Here is a 19576-nt window from a genome sequence, read left to right on the forward strand (position 1 = left end):
TGCTTGACTTAAATGAAGTTATTACATTTCTTTTTTTTTTTTGTTTTTAATTGAAGAGGTGGGAGAAAATTTTCAAGAACCAATGAAGGGGAAAAGTTGAATGAGTTAAAAACCAAAACAGAAAGGAAGAAGAAAAATATTGGAGTTATTAAAATCTAGAATTATAAAAACTACAATTGGAAAAGTTACTATTTGTCTTCAAAATAACGTTTCTAATTTACATATATTACGGGTTGGGTAATTTAAAAAATATCATGGAATTTCCGCATGTATATTATTTTTTACAGTCACTCGAATTCACCATAGATTCCTTCATTGCACATTTCAAGGAAAGATTATGTTCAGAACATTGCAGTGGCACACAGCTGTCAGGCATTCTCATCCTCTTTTGCATCAGCATTGAGTTCTTCACTGTATTTACTTACTGGTAGGCAGAGCAAAGAAGTGATAAGTTGGAGACCATTTTTACTGTTTCTGAGATAGTACAGACAGATTCCTTTTGGATTTTCTGAACTTTTTTTCCACTTAATAATACATTTTAATGGGTCTTTGGGGGAAGTCATAACTTTACTACACTGCTTATCACACCGGCTGCTCACATGACAATACTCTTGTGAGGTATAATATTAAAATCATCTCTGGCTAAAAGTAGATTTTGGCTTTTAGCCTAACACTGAGCAAATAACCTTTCCAGTCTAAGTTAAATGTTCCCATAAGCTCCTTAAAACCAAATTTTCCTTGTTAAAAAAAAAGTTACTGAATATAATTCCCAAAGGGTAGGGTATGGAAGCTATTTAAATTAGACTTAAAAAAAATCGTTCCTGTAAAATGCTGGCTTGGCCTTTCTTTTGCTAATATTTGGTTGGTACTTCTTTGCTAGGTTTGATGTGAGAGGTCAGAATTCTCCCCAGGAAGGTTGATGGTCCATCAGATGGGTTCACTTCCTTAGTTTGAACCGTGGCTTAAAGCAGGATGCTGAAGTCTGCCACCGAGTGATGGTGCCTTCCCTGGGAGTCGTTGCAGAATCTGTCTCAAGCCTCATCTTGTACTTGACTGTGACCCTGTTACTGCCCAGAGCTCTAAACCTCCAGCTCCCTCATAACAGAAGGCCAGGCTTTCTGTGGTTTCCCCAGTAGGTCAGCTTTAAGGTAGATGAAAATTTGATAAATGCACTTATAACCTCTTTAGAGCTTTCTGTGGGAACTTTGACAAGTACGTTCTTTCTCCTAAATATTTTAACACACAGCCTTTAAAATGACATTTACCTCTTCTAGGACCATTTCTGACAGTGGCATGTGGTAGTTTTATTTTTATTTTATTTGAAAACATCATTTGGGGTTTTATAGAAAAAGAATAAAATATTTATCTCCACAGCTTGTTATCAACAGGGAGGATAGGCATTCTTGGATGGATGGAAGGTTTATTGGTGGAAAGAGTTAAGAAGCTATTTTGTGATAAAGGATTTCTTTGCATTTTTTCCTGTAGTCAAGTAAATTGCTTGTGGGTTCTTGCTAAAAAAAAAATAATAATAATCCCTCTGGTGCTGCTTTTAATTTGATCAGGCTTAAAATGTTTTCAGAAGGGTTAAGCTTCCTTTGCATTAGTGTCTGGTGTGATCAAATAAAGGGATGGCTTTGGAATGGACTAGATTTTTTTTATGATGCTGTTTAACGTTTTTACAGAAGGTGCAGTGTAGTGGGCCATTCAAAACAACAGCACCATTTTTACATGACTTTGGGGTGTGTGGTGTATCCCCTTTCCACCGATAGATTTGACTCATGTAAGAATTTGTTTCCTGTGATGTATATCTAATGTAACTCCAATGTCATTTAGAGGTAGTAGGCATAGCAACCCACTGACATGATTTCTCATGTATGGCTACTGATAACTAAACTTTACCTGCAAGGGGAAGAATTAATTGTATATCCTGTTCTTCTTCATTAGGTAAAAGTTAGCAACATAATATATAATCCCGGTAGGGCATAGAACCATTTTATGAACAGGTGAGCCAAGTTGTGAAAAGACCATCAAAAAGCCTAAAACTTGGTGGAAAAACCAAAAGCCTCCACTGCTTGGGGGCTCTGTTTTTAATCTGATTCTCTGCTGAGTTCATGAATATTTCAAGTGGACCTGAACAGGTGACTCTTTGTTCCCTGGGAAGAAGATGGTTTTCAGTGGAAACTTATAGTCTGTCATTTTCATGGGAATGGCTTTAACCTAATACAGAGTGGAGGTCTGAATCCAGCTGAGAGAAATAGGAAAATACTGTGTGACATTTTGCCAAACTTTTCACAAGTCTAGTAGTAGAATAGACTATTTTTCCACCCTAATAATGTAGATGTTGTTTTGTTTTGTTTAACTGAGAAACTTGAAATCGTTGATAGAGTTTGTCCCTTCTAGAAGAAAGTAGAAATAGATGCTGTCTGTACTATAACACAAGTCTGTGAGCCCAAATATCTAGCTTCTTATATTTTGATAAGTGATAGATGCACATAGGTAGATACATGCTTTTAGTGACCCTGCTTTAAAAATTAGTTTACTAAACGTGGCTATAGCAGAAAAAAATGTAAATACTTCAGTGTTCTGGATGCAGACCCTGAATCTGGTAAGGAAATTTCTCCCCACTCCTCCTGGTTCATAAAAATAAATCTGAAAAATGTACACTGGTGATAAAGAGTTAAACTGTAGTCATCACACTTGCCATCAAAATGGGAAGATAGGATTGAAGAATGAACATACCGGCTCACAGCTGGGAAGATTTTGGCAGGAAAAAATCACATGACATTGAGTGAGGCCAGGTCCATCAAGGAGACTTGCTACAGATTAGTTTGAGAAGAGTTGTTGATGCTTGTCTTACCATTGGGCTCTGCACAGGTTCAGCAAATGCTGCTACACTCTTTGTGAAGATTTGTTTAAAAATCACACATTTTTGTCCCTTGGTGGTACACTCCCCTGATAAACAGTGCAACTTGATTTTCTGCCCCATTTGTGTTGTATACCCAAGCACTGGTGCCTTTTGCTTTGGCACCCTGAAGAGAACTGACGTATTATCACATTCTATTTCTTTTTCCCCCCTCATCTTTTAAAGAAAATAGTAACAATGGCCGTGTTTGTAACCTTTTATGTTTAGAGGGCACTTCTGTACCCATTAATTCCTACAGTGATTCTGCCAAGTATAGCTGGAGAAACTGAGGCGCAGGCACAGGGGTGCTTGCCCAGGAGTGCTCCTCCTTAGTGGAAAAGCTGGAACTCATACTCTAGGCTCTACCAGTGCCTCTAGTCTGGCAGGTAGGGGTAAGTGGTGTGAATTAGTCTGAAAATTGCTGAAATACCAGTAAGCATTATGAGCCCCAACCCTTACTTTATTACAAAAAAAATCTCGAGGCCTTGAACTCTTCTATTCCCTCAGTTGCATTAATCTTACCAGGGCCAGTGAAGAGGATTCCAAACAAAAAGGTTTTTTCTTTTTAATTTACCATTTAAAAGTACTACTTTGGCCTTGAAGTTGTAGGACTAAAACATATGTGTACATACACTTAGACCAAAGCCGTTTATACTTTACTACCTTGAAGCTTGATGGACTCTTGTTGAATGGAGAGAGCGAAGGGACTCTCTTTCTACACAAGCATACACATGACAGAAATAGAAGTGTGTGCATTCCAGGATAAACTGGATTGTCTTCATCTTTTAAAAAAGTAATGTAAATGATAGAAGACCACACTTCAGTTTTATGATTGCCAACGAGCCATAGTATAAGCAGTAAATGTCTCTTAAAGTATGAACACGTTCTTTCACACATCTGCTTGGGTAATTCACTGTTCTGTTTGGAAGGATCTCACAGAAATGGAATTTTTAAATATTGAGAAATCCATTAAGAAATAGAGGGAGAATGAAAAGCTTATTATAAGAGCCATGCCAAGGATAATTAAGATGTGGCCTAGCATCCAAAAAATATTTACTTTTAATTGAAATGAACTTTTAAAAGAAGTTAATGTTCCCACCCTTTGGCTGAAGAGTTCATTGCTGGGTTGGTCTAACATCAGTTTGAAGTTGATCAGCCAATTTTTCACAAAAGAAAAATGTTGTATACAATGTAGATAAGGCATTATCATTTTCATGAAGAAAATCAGCAATTTTGGAATTGACTTACTCCTCTGTTGCAGCTGTACACCTTTTTGTGACCTGTTCATGGCTAGTTGCAAAGACAGGGAAACAGAGGGTAGTACATGGTGCCTTTGGTTCACTGTGGGAGTAAGTTGGCTACTTCTGATCCTGAAATGATAGGAGAGGAAAAAATAGGTCTAAAGATATCATGGTTTATGCCCTATCCTTTTTTTTTTTATATTATTGTAAAAACAATAAAGCAACAACCTTAGAGGAGAAAAAGAAAACCCAGAATTCCACTAACCTAAACATGATGTTCTTCATTGAAGTCTCTGTTCATTTGTGTGCATGGTTGTAATCACGGTGTCCGTAGTGACTGTGGACATTTTTAATAGTTCTGTGTCAGGAGTTCTTAACTCTTCTGTTCCATGGACTCCTTTGGCAGTATTTTTAGTAAAGCCTATGGATCTCTTTTCAGAAAAATGTTTTTAAGTTTTTAAAATAAAATATACAGGATTACATAGGAGACAATTATATTTAAATGCACTTATTAAAATAGTTTTAAAATTAGCTTGTGATATGGTAACACATGCTTTACTACCAAAGCATTAAATAACAAGATGTGACAAAGCCATCGTTACCTAATTTCTGAGTAATTGTGAGTATAAATATTTTGAAATTGTGGATCTGAAGGTGGAGGGGAGGGCAGGACAGGTGGGGAATTTCATGCCTGATGATCTCTATTACCTGGGTGAAGGAAGAGGCTCAGGGTTTCTAGAATGTGAGGAGTTGGGCTAGTGTTGGAGAGTGTTAAGGTTTTGGAACAGATGGGGCAGCATTGCTTAGTTCTTATTGTGTCTTAGGTACTGTACAAAACTTTTTATGTATGTCATTTCTTTTAACACTGAGAACACTCTCATGAGGGATAGTTGTTACTGTCATCTTTACTTGACCGATGTGGTAACTAAGCTTGGAGAAATTACCCACGAATAGATCATTCACTGTTCTTCAAAGGAAGTCTACCTAAATAATCCAGAAGTAATATCCCTGATTGGTAATGCAAATTCAGGGCCTCATTGGGGACAGCATTAGGATTCAGTCCTAAACCTTTGACGAGAGCCTGTTTTACTGCCTTTTGTCCACTTCTGAAACTGAGAAAGATAATTTGTCTTATCTAGAAGATAAATCCTCAAGCTCACTGGTGATTTTTCTCCTGAAGCTACTGTTGTAGAAACCTGAACAGGAAAGGCAGTAGGATGGAGGCCGCAGAAGATAGGATAGGCTCTGGATTGTTCACACCTTCAGTCAGCTCTTTGCAGGACCACAGTCGTCTCTACTGGAGAGGTTCTTCCTCTGAAAAGTCACATGGGACATATCTGCACCGCATTAACTTTATAGCTTTTCATCGCTGCTTCCTCAGGGTTGTTTGGGCATACGTTGCCAGGGCATTATAATGTAAGCGTAAATTTTCTCGATGTGGTCTAAGGCTGGCATAATCGAAGGACAAGAGGCAAAGGGTTTGGGGCAGGCCACAGACCAAGTACTTCATAAGTGACAGTCTCTAATACGGGTCAGATGTATGCAGGGGTCTTGGGACAGCTCTGGTGCTCAAAGCAGGAAGCATGTCCCAGGACAGCAGCTTGTAGAGCCTTCAGCGAAAACTGATGAGGCTTCTGGATGTTTCCTTTTCCCAACCACCTGAATAAGAACCATTCACTGAGATAAACATATGCAGTAGGAGTGTATATAATTGTTCATTTAAACTGCTAAAAAACGCGTGTGGGAAGTTGGATATGAGAGAGGTGCTTAGAACCTGACTCACACAACCTAGTTCCCTCATTGCAGACTGACGAATGGGAAATGTTTTTACTCTTCCAACCCAGATTTCACCAATGAATGCAATAAATTTACAGAAAACAGAGATTTAAGAAACTTCAATAAATCTACAGAAAACAGAGATTTAAGAAACTATACGCACCTCTCTAAAAAAAAAAAAACATTGAACAAAACAATACTGCAGTCTTTCATGGGGTTGGATGTTTGCACTGTCTCAAAACAAATACTGCTACGGTCTCTGTCTTTGATTTATTTATTTTTTGGTCAAATATCTTTAGAACATCAGGCTCAAGGCCAGAAATAAATAGAAAATGTTTTATGGTCCTTGATTTGATAATGCCAATAGCAAATCATATCTGATATTCATAATAAATAAAGTTTCTTTGGCCAGGGGCAGAGGGTGGGGGCTGCCCTTGGAGCAGCGGAAAGCTTTGTAAGTCAGCCTTCCAAAGTTGTGTGAAACAGGAAAATTGTTTCTTTTTAAGTTTAACACTGAGAATTAAATGATTAAAATATTATCATTTCCAACCTTAATTCAGAGAGATCTAAAGAAAATGAGTTTAGAAATCCTCCTAAGTTACAAGTAATTTACAAATCTGGGTTTTTTATTAAATGGGTGGAGAACACCCTCAGTAACTTTAGCAGGGCTTACTTGTACCAAAAAGAATAGAGGGTTTTAAAAAAAAATTAAGTAAATAATTCAGTAATTTTGAGTTCAATTAAATGCTTTATTCAAGGGGAGTAAGAATTCCTGTTTGATCTCTTGTAAACAATAATTTCAAATAATGAAATTTCCTCTAGGAAACAGGTGCTCTTTAATATTAACATAAAAAGAAATAAAAATGCAAATACAAAAGTACTTAGAGAATGTTTATTTTGTGATTTAGGAGGCTTGCTTTTCCCTCCCATCGGCTGAAAGATGTTTAGTGACACTTAATAAGTACTCGGAATAAGATTTGTTCTAAAGCTCTCTGTATGCTGTAATTGTATGCCCCCTTTGCCCTTTAAATTTGAAATAAACTTGAAATGAAGGGTGGAATCCAAACAGGCTGTTAGAGAAGTAGAAATGATAAGTGATTGATTTTTCCCAACATAGATAACATTGCCTATTTTGTGATTCAGCAAATGCTGCTATATACTATCAGTGAAGTGCCTATTTCAGCAAGAGATTGTGATGTTGCCTTTAATTTATTTGCAAATGCTGCTTTTATGTCTGGGTTTTTCTGTGCAGCCCAGGTAGTAAGTGCAGAGGGGAAGCTGTTTTATGTTGAGGGAGGATAGGAAAGAAGGGCAGGAAGCATTCAGAGGCTAGCCTGTTTCCCCCAGGACCTTCTCTTCACTTATGTGTGTTCAGGCCCCTTTCCCCCACCCCTCCCGTGACTTGCCCTTGTGTTGTACCTGTGCAGAACTAGAGTCAAAACCACATCTCTCTGACTTCCCAGTGCGGGCTTCCAAATACTATTGAAATCCTGTCTGTGTAGGGAAGGCAGAAGTGTGGTCTTTGGTCAGCATACTTCCCAGATACTTTGTAAACTGTGCCAGGTGCCTTTGGTAAGAAGATGAGTAGAATTTGTCCAACCCCTGAGAAGCAAAAGACAGACAAGCAAAGAGACATACCTGAGCAACAAGCATTCTTAGCCAAAGGTTGTTCTGATTTTCTGGATGGGCTGGTTTGGGAATTGCTTGGTTGCCTGGGTTTAAACCTAAGTCACTCAGAAAACTAATAAAATAGCAGTTCTGTTTTCCATCTAAAATAAACCAACACTACTAAACCTTCCTCAGTCTCTCATCTTGGCAAGAGAAGGTGAGGTTTGTGTCAGGTACCGTCTAAGACCTTCTGAGATCTTGCCTTTCCAGCCTTTTATCCCTTAGCTTTGCTCACACTTCAGTTAGTTTTGCCTGTTTTTCCATCTCTGAGCTTTGTTACATCTATCTAGAATGTCCTTCCTCTTTCCCATGCTACTGCACATGCACTGGCTAACACCTGCTGGTCCTTCCAAGGTGAGCACCACCTGCTTTTGCTAGCCTCCCTAGTTTTCTAAAACCCTGCTGGCAGCTTCTCTGAACCATGTGGCAAACCCTGTATCCCTGCTGCTGCAGGCTCGGTTGATGTACAGAACGTCCCCAACACTCTCCAAGGCAGTGTCTGACCTGGTAAGAAAGCACTGCACGTTGTCTCTAAACTCCAAGAAATTAGTTATAGGAAACTTCTGGCTTTGGAGAAATCCCATTTTTACTTTATTACAAGTTCTCTAGAGCCAGCCTGATGGAACTGACCTGACAGTGCCTGGACTTGGTGACTTGTGCCCTCAGTTCAGAGAGGTGCACAGGTCACTTGCCTGAGCTCTGCTGCCACATGACCTGAGCCATTCAAGCAGAATCATACCTGCTGTCTTGTCCTGTATGTGGTGTCCCTCAAATGGCTGTCATGAAGGTCATCCTGTCTTTCCCCTCAGTGAGAGAAGGATGGTAGAAGTGCTGGGGGCGGGGGAAGTGACCAACTGAGGCCACATGTTGGCCTCACCTTGGTTCTCCAGCCCTCTCTCCTTCCAAATCCAGTAGCACTTCATCTTGCTTATTGTGATGACCACTGCAAAGCTTTTGTTACAGCTATTTTTGTATGCCAGATTGAGCTCCTTAAATACACAGATTATATCTTTTTCACTTTTATATCTCCTTTCACATTTAGCAAAGTACCTTTTATATGGAAGATATTTAATAAGTATTGAAATGGCCGAAAGAATGGATTAACACATGATCTATAATAAGGAAACAATAATTCATTTAATCAGTGTGTATTTATTATACACCTGCTGTGTGCAGTCAGTGTTCTGGTGCTGGGGTTAAAAGGTGCTTCCAGACGGATTCCTATTTGATGAGCTTCTCTGTGGTGTATCTTCTGATCTAAAATAAAAAGTGTGACTGGGCTGTTGACATAGTACTTTTCAAGAGTCATTTGTTAATTTGTCAGTTTATGTATGAACTACTATGGCCTTTCCAGTTCTAGAATTCTTCTGTGCTTCTTTAAATTTCTCAGGGTCAACAATGACTCTTTAGCCTTGTTTTGAATAAGTGCAGACTTTGATCTGATCCCTACCACCTCTGCCCATTTTTCTAGCTGTGTTTCTTGGCCTGACTGAGCTCATTCCTCTGCCCTTTCCTCTTTATCCTGCTTCTTGACTTTTTCTTAGCTTCTCATTTTTTTGCATGGTGAATCTCACTGAACAAAAAGCAATGAGATAAATGGCTTCTGATACATATCATAAATAAAGATTTAATGCAACACACTTGACATCATGAACCATATATTTTAATGCTCTGAACTTGAAGTGTAGAAATAACTTTTCGTGAGGAGGGTGGGGAGACAAAGGACTTATGAACTGATGCATGAGTATTCAGAATTGAGTTTTACTGTACCATTTCATAGTGTCTTCTGTTTGTAACATGCTTAGATGGCTGAGGTCAGACAGTTCTGCATGGTGTGAGTGGTGTGAGTCTGTGTAGTGCTTGGAAAAAGCATCTTTGGAGAGCAAAGGGAAAAGGGAATTAGCTACTATATCATTATCATTAGCTTGTTAGTTGTCTGATAGGGAAACACTAATTAAAAAACATTTGTGCCAGTTTGGAAATTACCTGCCTATATAAGGAAAGGAAAAACAATCACTAAATTGGCAAAACAACAATAAAATCATACTACAAATCATATTAAAAGGGGAAAAAAAAGGCAATGGATGTGCTTTGAACTTCCAACTCCTTCACAGCTCATCATTTCTTGTTGCCCTTTGTGCTCAAGGAATCTAATGATACACAAAGCTTCATTGCCAGATACTTCATTAATTCCTCAATCCATTAGGAGCCTTAATGGCCTATGCCATTGGAATAAGTATGGAAATCCAGTCCCCCAAGAAAGTACAGTGCTCTATAAATCATACTCGCCCGAGGATTCTCTAAGCCCTTGACACAGAAGAATAGATGAAAAATCATTGTACTTCCTGAATTGCCTTATCCTAAGAGGCTCAGAATAATCAACATCATTTAACCCTTTAACCCTCAACCCATGGTTCTCAAAGTGTGATCCCTGGATCAGCAACATCAGCACCACTGGGAACTTGTTAGAAATGCAAATTTGGTGGCCCTAGCCAGACACACTGAAGCTCTGGGGGTGGATCCAGCAATCTGTGTTAAGCAGGTCTCCCTGTGACCTGCTCTAATGTCCCTGTGGCATAGTTCTATAATGAAGGCCTTTTTTTTTTTTTTTTTTTTTTTTTTTTTACTGTTAAGGAAAAAGGTGAGCAGGTCCATAGCTTCATCCTAATCTACTTGTTTGGATTCAGTTTAATTGAGCAAACCTTCACTGAGTAGCTGTTACATCCCAAGCGTCCTCTCAAGGAAAAGGACACTTTAAAATCTCTCTAGTGTCATCTGTGCTAGCATTTTCCTGCTGTGGTTGGCCTGCCTGGAGGGCAGCCCCTCCTCAACTTTGTTCTAAAGCACCAAAAACAGTGGTCCTCTGGGCTGCCTTATTTGACTTCTCAAATCTCCTTCATTAATTGTCATCCACCAGTTGCTTCCTCATCCCTTTCCCAGAGGGACACTGACACCTCTGAGACCTGCAGGAAGAATGGCCCTGTCTTTCTGAATCTTTTCTGCTTTCAAATGTCTGATAATCTTGCCTTGCCATTCATAAGCTCCCTTCTATCCCTGTCCCTCTAGAATTACTTTTGCCTCTACCCCATCCACTGCTAGTGAGGATCTTTCCCCCAGGGGACAGACTGTTCAACCCTAATCTTTTTTTTTAAATATATGGAATTTATTGTCAAATTGGTTTCCATACAACACCCAGTGCTCATCCCAAAAGATGCCCTCTTCAATACCCATCACCCACCCTCCTCTCCCTCCCACCCCCCATCAGCCCTCAGTTTGTTCTCAGTTTTTAACAGTCTCTTATGCTTTGGCTCTCTCCCCCTCTAACCTCTCTCTCTCTTTTGTTTTTTTCCTTCCCCTCCCCAATATGTTCCTGTTAAGTTTCTCAGGATCCACCTAAGAGTGAAAACATATGGTATCTGTCTTTCTCTGTATGGCTTATTTCACTTAGCATAACACTCTCTACTTCCATCCACGTTGCTACAAAGAGCCATATTTCATTCTTTCTCATTGCCACGTAGTACTCCATGGTGTATATAAACCACAATTTCTTTATCTGTTCATCAGTTGACGGACATTTAGGCTCTTTCCATAATTTGGCTATCGTTGAGAGTGCTGCTATAAACATTGGGGTACAAGTGCCCCTATGCATCAGTACTCCTGTATCCCTTGGGTAAATTCCTAGCAGTGCTATTGCTGGGTCATAGGGTAGGTCTATTTTTAATTTTTTGAGGAACCCCCACACTGTTTTCCAGAGTGGCTGCACCAGTTTGCATTCCCACCAACAGTGCAAGAGGGTTCCCGTTTCTCCACATCCTCTCCAGCATCTATAGTCTCCTGATTTGTTCATTTTGGCCACTCTGACTGGCGTGAGGTGATATCTGAGTGTGGTTTTGACTTGTATTTCCCTGATGAGGAGCGGTGTTGGGCATCTTTTCATGTGCCTGTTGGCCATCGGATATCTTCTTTAGACAAGTGTTTATTCATGTTTTCTGCCCATTTCTTCACTGGGTTATTTGTTTTTCGGGTGTGGAGTTTAGTGAGCTCTTTACAGATTTTGGATACTAGCCCTTTGTCCAATATGTCATTTGCAAGTATCTTTTCCCATTCCGTTGGTTGCCTTTTAGTTTTGTTGGTTGTTTCCTTTGCTGTGCAGAAGCTTTTTATCTTCATGAGGTGCCAATAGTTCATTTTTGCTTTTAATTCCCTTGCCTTTGGGGATGAGTCAAGTAAGAAATTGCTACGGCTGAGGTCAGAGAGGTCTTTTCCTGCTTTCTCCTCTAGGGTTTTGATGGTTTCCTGTCTCACATTCAGGTCCTTTATCCATTTTGAGTTTATTTTGGTGAATGGTGTGAGAAAGTGGTCTAGTTTCAACCTTCTGCATGTTGCTGTCTGGTTCTCCCAGCACCATTTGTTAAAGAGACTGTCTTTTTTCCATTGGATATTCTTTTCTGCTTTGTCAAAGATTAGTTGGCCATACGTTTGTGGGTCTAGTCCTGGGGTTTCTATTCTATTCCCTTGGTCTATGTGTCTGTTTTTGTGCCAATACCATGCTGTCTTGATGATAAACAGCTTTGTAGTAGAGGCTAAAGTCTGAGATTGTGATGCCTCCTGCTTTGGTCTTCTTCAAAATTACTTTGGCTATTTGGGGCCTTTTGTGGTTCCATGTGAATTTTAGGATTGCTTATTCTAGCTTCGAGAAGAATGCTGGTGTGTTCAACCCTGATCTTAAGTGCGGAGCTCTATTTAGAGGAACACCTAGAACCTCTATCAACAAAGGGTAACAAGAGTAAAAAACTCTTAAGTTTACCTTTCTCCTAATAGCTGTTTCCCGAGCCCAAGGCCTCATTATCCTGCGCCTCAGTTTTTCTGTGGCTTCCTAACGGTTTTTCCACCTTGATCCCTCTTGCTGCTAGAGTGGCTACTCTTAAATACTAACTCTATCATTTCTCAGCCTACTATCTTCAAATATGTGCCTATGGCCAAAGCAGGGGTCAGCAAACTAAGGTGTGTGTTTATTGTTGTATATAAAGTTTTACTGGAACACAATGACACTCATCATTTGCAGATTATCCATGGCTGCTTTTGTGCTACAATGGCAGAATTGAGTGGTTGCAATTGGGACTATATACTACACAAGCCTAAAATATTTATTATCTGGCACTGTAAGAAAAAGTTTGCTACCCATGGTCTATAAAGTTTAGTCTGTTTACACATAACAAACTGGCATATTTGAGTTCAATTCTGCCAGATTACAATATGCTTTCCCTTTACTCCTGTCTGTGCTGCTTGTTTCCTTCCTTTCATGCCTTTGTTTGAATTTATTATTTTTCCTTATTCTGTTTCATTTTTCACACTATAAGTTAATTGGTACTTTCACCCTTGTCCCAAACAACTCAAGAACCTTAGAACATTTTAAATGTCACTTTTACCGTTTCTTATACACTTTAGTTGTCATCTGTTCATGTTCTCTATATTTGAAACCCAGAAGTCATTACTATTATTGTGCATAAAGTCAATATTAATTTAGACTTATCAAATATTTAGCATTTTGGTTGTTCTTCACTTCACACTTACTTCTGATCCTTGTTTATGAAAGAAAAAGGAAAAATTCCTATGTTTGCCCTCACATTTGAATGATAACTAGGCTGAATATAGACCAAATTTAATTTTCTTCCAGAAACCAAAGACATTGCTTCATTGTCTTTTAACATTCACTTTTGCAAATTAGAGATCTGATGGTAATCTTATTTTTCTCTTTTCTTTTCTGGAAGATTTTGGGATTTTCTCTTTTTATTTTGAAGTCTAATATGTATTTAGGTGATTCTTTTTTCTTTTCTTTTGTTTTTTTGTTTTTGTTTTTGTTGTTGTTGTTGTTGTTGTTGTTGTTTACTTGATTCTACCTGTTGGGCTTTTTTTTCAGGTCTGGAAAAACTTTCTGTTATTTTGTCTGTTTTTATTCCTCTAAATGCCTTTTGGAAAGATAATAGAATATCTGGATTTTACCAAACTGGTTAGCATTTGTGTTCTATTTTACTTATTTTGATATTTTCTTCTCTCTTCTATAGGCTCCATCTTCCAGTTGCTAATTTGGGATGTAATACAATACATCTTGATTCTTCTTTTTCTTTTTCTTCTCTCTCTCTTTTTTTTTTTTTTTTTTTTTTTTTTTATCCACCCACTCAGCCCCCACCCTCCAGCCCCCAGGCACCAACCCCCGGCCCCGCCCGCACCGCACCCCCCCTCCGTTCGGTGCCGGAAAGGTGCAAAGCTTGGGTGTGGCTTCCAGCCGGCGCAGTGGGATTTGGCTGGGTGCGGGGAGCGGGGAGCGTGCCCGTTGTGAAGTGCGGTGGGGTGTGCCGGCTGGGCGGGGTGGGGCCTGGCCAGGCAGCTTTGCTGGCCCGGGAGGGGCTGAGGGAGCAGTGGCTGGGGTGTGTTTGGCCCCAGGAGCCGCCCTCCCTGGGGAGAGAGGACAGAGGAGGGAGGGGGGGCGCCGGCGGGCGCCAAAGGAGAGGTCAAGGAGGCCAAAGGCAAAAGCCTACAGCACCTGGTATTCCCAAGTGGTCTCCCATCCAAGTACTAACCAGGCCTGACCCTGCTTAGCTTCCGAGATCAGAGGACATCTGGCGCGTTCAGGGTGGTATGGCCATGCCAGCGGCTGCAGCTGGGCGCCTCAAGAGCCTGCTCCACGAGTCCCAAGCCCAGCGGGTGCCGCGCTTCACCCATGCACCTGCCAGACTGCCTGCCTGTCTGCCTGCCTGCCGCCGCCCTCTGCCACGGGCCTTGATTCTTCTTTTTCTTAATGTTTATTTATTTTGAGAGAGAGAGAGCGCGTGAGCATGAGTAGGGGAGGGGCAGAGAGAGAGAGGGAGAGAGAATTCCAAGTAGGCTCTGTGCTGTCAGTGTGGAGCCTGACGTGGGGCTTGAACTATAAACCGTGAGATCATGACCTGAACTGAAATCAAGAGTTGGACGCTTAACCTACTGCGTCACCCAGGCACTCCATCTTGATTCTTTTTAACAATGATATTTTGAATGTCTTAGAGCTATGTAGTTGTTCATTTTTTTTTTAATTGATGGGATATATTTTGGAATCTGTATCATAATCTATACTGTACCTCTTTTAAACTCATCTGCTTTCACTTACCTGACTCCTTAGGTCAGATATTCTTCTATTTGGTAATAATCATAGCACCTCTCATTTATTTTTGTTTTCCTTCAAATGTTTCTGGTTTTTAAAATGTCTGATTGTATTTTGGTTGCACATCGTGGGTGTACTTTTTCTTTTCTCAGCCCAAATGAAAATCTACTTGTCTTGGTGAATGATGGGTCAGATCACAGGACTCAGATTCAGATCAGATAAGATGACCTCACCTGCTGATGATAATTGGGGCAGGATGGGCCATGGGCTGGTCTGACAGTGGGTAGCTTGTCTTTTAGGTGTTTGCTTCCACTCTTGGCACTGGCCTTACCAGAACTGTCTCCTCAGAGATATCTACTGTTTTCTGGGGATTTGCTCCCTGGGGCTAGTTACACCTTTTCTTGATAGTCAGTACTATTAGGGTTTCACTCTTTTTCCTTTATCTTTACTTAGGGGTTGAAGCTGGGAAGTTTGTAACACAGGCTGACTCTACCATCTTGATCCAATCAGCAATGTGTTTCCTGAAGGCCTTCTTCCCTGTCTTGCCTCCAAGCATGACTCATTGCACAGTCATTCTGGTTCCACATAGCACTTTGTCTCTACTTCTTTCATAGTGCTTATTCCATTGTAACATTTCTTAAGAAGTATCTATTTGTCCTTGTCTTTGCCCTGCTGAATTAAATTCTGTAGCTAAGACATTGTATAGGTGTCAGATTGCCATAGACATTTCATCCAGGGTACAGAAAAACTGGTTTAGTAGTCAGCAAGTGAAAATGGGGTTTGGAAATGTAACTTAGGCTATACTGTAAGATACAGAATGGCTCCCCTACTTGGTTTTATGTATTTATCTCAAGAACCTGCTTGATGTTTAAGTCAAACTTTCCAACTCTATGAATAAACATCTTCCAAAGCATCAAATTATACTAGTCTGAAGTTAGATTGATTTTGCAAAGGATAAAGTTGTATCCTTAGAGATGACTGCCTCTGGGGGAAAAGAGGGCCCTTCCCTTATTGGATTCCAAGGATTGAATCCTCACTGGGATTAAGTGTATTATCTCTGTTTCCTTTGCCTTTAAAAAAAAAAAAAACCTTTTTATTTCTTTTTTTTTTTCTTTTTTCTTTTTTTTTTTGAGAGAGAGAGAGAGAGAGATAGAGAGCAGAGGAGGGGCAGAGAGAGAGGGAGACAGAGGATCCAAAGTAGAATCCAAAGCAGGCTCCATGCTGACAGCAGAGAGCCCAATGAAGGCTCAAAATCATGAACTGTGAGATCATGACCTGAGGTGAAGTTTGATGCTCACCTGACTGAGCCACTTAGGTGCCCCTAAAAAACTTTTTGAGAGAGAGAGAAAGATTGTGTGTGCATGTGTGCAAGTGGGGGGAGGAGCAGAGGGAGGGAGAGAGAGAGTCCCAAGCAGGCTCCACATTCAGTACAGAGCCTGACATGGGGCTTGGTCCCATGACCCTGGGATTATGACCTGAACTGAAATCGAGAGTCAGATGCTCGACTGAGCCACCCATGCACTCCTCCTTCACCTTTTCTGGAAGGTCTCTGTTTAATGAGGAAGCTAATGATGGAAGAGGCTGGAGTTACCAATTCATTAATTAGCTAAATCACAATACTCTTTCCTACTCTTAAAAAATCCTATTTAATTAGGAAAATAAGAAACAGTTTCTCCTTTCATATCTGTCATTATCTGAACTTACTCAAACGCTGACATCTAGGTAGTATGATTAGGCTCTTAAAAGATTGATTATGCCTAGGGCTCCTGTTATGAATTTTTGCTGTTATATCTGCCATCACATTTCAAAAGATTGGAATTGGCAAAAAGATTCCAAAATAACAGGGCATCTGGGTGACTCAGTCGGTTAAGTGTCCGACTTCAGCTTAGGTCATGATCTCACAGTTTGTGATTTTGAGCCCTGCATTGGGCTCTGTGCTGACAGCTCAGAGCCTGGAGCCTGCTTCGGATTCTGTGTCTCCCTGTATCTCTCTGCCTCTCCCCTCCTCTCTCTCTCTCTTTCTCTCTCTCTCTCTCTCTCTCTCTCTTTCATTCTTTCTCTGTCTCCCTCTCCCCCTTACTCCCTCAAAAATAAGTATTAAAAAAAATACTACCAAGAATTACCAAGAATGTATTGAAACTGATAACAAGAATTGCCAAGACATCAAGATATTAAATAATGCTTTTATTCAGATAGTAATGGATCCTGTTTCAGTTCTGTGTGTTTGTATGTAGTTTTTAAATCAGCTAAGCCACATTCTTAACCCCCACTTTATAAATGCTTCATTGTATATTGAATCTAGATGTATAGGGAGATCAGATAAATGCCTGAAGTGTAGAGCCCCTATGGGGACTAGTGAGAAATAAGACTGCTCATATGGACTATAAGGGCCTTTTCTAAGGTTTCCTCTTCCATCTCATGCTGTTCCTTTTTTTCTGGAATATTTTGGAGATAAGGAGAAGCCATTGAAGGACATTTAAGCAGGGGGCTGACCTTAGATTTATGTTGTAAAGAGATCACTGGCCTCTTCCTAGGGAGGATGATTGAAGTGGAATGAAATAAAAGACTGATTAGGAGGACACTCCTATGCTGGGTACCATGAGCAGAGGCAGTGGCAGTTGATACAGATGGATAGAGAGAGATCAGAGCAAGATTAAGGTACAGAATCTGTAAGACTGAAGTTGCTGATCGGATGTGAAGGCAAAGAAGAGTGAAAAGTTAAGTGCACATTGATTCTTAAGGTCTGTGATAAAAGATTACAATCCCCAAAAGACATTGAGTTTAAGTACCATTCCTGTCCCAGGAAGGAAAATGTTCCTATAAAAGAGCACACCAGCATTTGATCAGATTGCAGACCCTTTTTATCCATAGGAATGAAAAGTCAAGCTTTTAGATCATTCTGTTTCTTCTGCTTTCTAAACCTTATTCTACACCCACTGTTTCTAGTCCTTAAGTATTTACTAATTGTACATATAGTGAAGCTGTTTGATTTTTCTCATCTTTCATAACAAATATACTAATAATGTCTAGGGCCAACTGTATGTGATTTAATTTTTAGACTGTGGTAGTTTTTAGATTGCTGTTTTTATTTTCATTCTCTCTTCAGGCATAGTCAGCTATGAATACTCAACAAAATCATGCCCTTTGGGGTGATTTTCAACTTTCTTACTTTGGGAAGCATATTTTTGTGTCAGTCATGTAGGGTTCAGATGTGTATTATTAAGCACTTGAGCCCCGATTTTCCACATTGGACCATTTAACACAGTTCCTTGTAAATAGAAAAATTAGACCATCTGTGTGCTATTTTGGATATTTCTGAAGACTTCATCTAACTTAGGAGAGTAGGTACCTGTATTCCAAACCCATATTCTATCTCTTGATGTACCAAAAGTCCTGCCATGCAGGAGGTAAAAGGGAGGTAACTTAAGCATTCATGGGTGATTTATAGGAGCACCCTGGGGGCTTTTCCTCACTGTGCCTGGAGAAGCATATGCAAAAGGCTTTGGCTTTCTTAACCGCAGATGTTTCAACATGTGTTTGGTAGTATGTGACCATAGCAGTGCGTTTCATTAGAAGTACATGACTTATATTTTCACAGTTGCTCTCACCACTAGGGCCCCTGGAGGGCCAGGACTTGTTGATGTAATCAGTTTTCTGCATCTCTAATAGCTATTATTCTCTGAAGTGTGGAAATAAGCTGAGTTACAGAGTTTGAATTGATATTCTTCATTTTCACCCTACAGAAATGCATCTTCTGCAGACACCGGGTCAAGAAGGTCTCTGGAGCCTGCATCCAGTGTTCCTATGGCCGTTGCCCAGCCTCCTTCCATGTCACATGTGCTCATGCTGCTGGGGTGCTGATGGAGCCTGATGATTGGCCATACGTGGTGAACATCACATGCTTTCGACATAAGGTCAACCCAAATGTGGTAAGGCCCTCCTTTCCTTCCCTGATGCCAGGACTGCATAAGAATTCCCTCCTGTCCCATGGCTAGCATGCTCTGCCCTGTAATGTTACTTATTGTTGACATGTCTAGACTGTGAGTTCCTTGAGGGCAGGGATTGTACATTATTATTTACTTGTATTTGTCCAGGACCCATCAGTGTCTGGCACATGCTAGATACAATAATTATTTATTGAGTTGAATAAGTGAATAAACAGATGAATGAATAAAATTCTTTATGCCTGTTCTGATTTTGGATCTGTATGTAGGTCTACTGAGTATGGCTGTATAGATTGTGCACTGCACATATCCAGGATGAAGGTGAGATCACTTCTGAGAAGGGAATGATGTGAAAGTACCACTTGAAAACATGCAGTGTTCAATCCATGTACCTGTACATTCTGGCCTTTGAGTTTTATTTCATCTCTTCTGGAAGAAACAAAGAGCAGTAACACAGTAAAGGGAGAATGGAGGTGGTCATAAACATTTGGGTCCTTGTTGTCTGTGATGGGATCAGCTAGGTATAGCATGTGGAGGCCCTAGGAGGAATGAGGACAATTTCAGAAAAGCAGAAATGTAGAAGGGAAGTATAGAGGTCACTTTTTTTCTGTTTTTTTCTATTTCACTCAGGACTGAACCTATTTCTGGGAAAAGAGTGTTTGCAAGTAAATAGCGTGTGAATTTAACTATAAATTAGTTTACCTGTCCTTGGTAAATGGAATCTTTTGTCTGTTTTAAGTGCTTAGAAAAACTAGGACAGTGTGGAGATGGTTGATATGCCTTTGTTACTTTTCCAGTTCACTGTAATTGTTTTTTGCTGCCAACAAGGAGGCTAAAGCTTCAGCTTTGCTAACTTGCTGCCCTTTGTTATCCCTGGGAGGCTTGGCCACTGACTATTTGCAGCCTA

The 19576-nt window shown here is 40.1% G+C and overlaps 1 protein-coding gene and 1 pseudogene across 3 annotated transcripts in view; one reads left to right on the plus strand and one right to left on the minus strand.

The window, feature by feature from the left end:
- KDM4C (lysine demethylase 4C) overlaps positions 1-19576 on the plus strand; it is a 431545-nt gene that overhangs the window by 348023 nt on the left and 63946 nt on the right. For all 3 annotated transcript variants that reach the window (XM_042965101.1, XM_015544915.2, XM_007098555.3), the window contains one exon: positions 18469-18654. In XM_042965101.1, the coding sequence (XP_042821035.1) occupies positions 18469-18654 (186 nt within the window). The remainder of the gene's footprint in view (positions 1-18468; positions 18655-19576) is intronic.
- On the minus strand, positions 14120-14236 carry LOC122233296 (annotated as a pseudogene).

This window comes from Panthera tigris, chromosome D4 (genome assembly GCF_018350195.1).
Source record: "Panthera tigris isolate Pti1 chromosome D4, P.tigris_Pti1_mat1.1, whole genome shotgun sequence".
NCBI classification, from domain to species: Eukaryota; Metazoa; Chordata; class Mammalia; order Carnivora; family Felidae; genus Panthera; species Panthera tigris.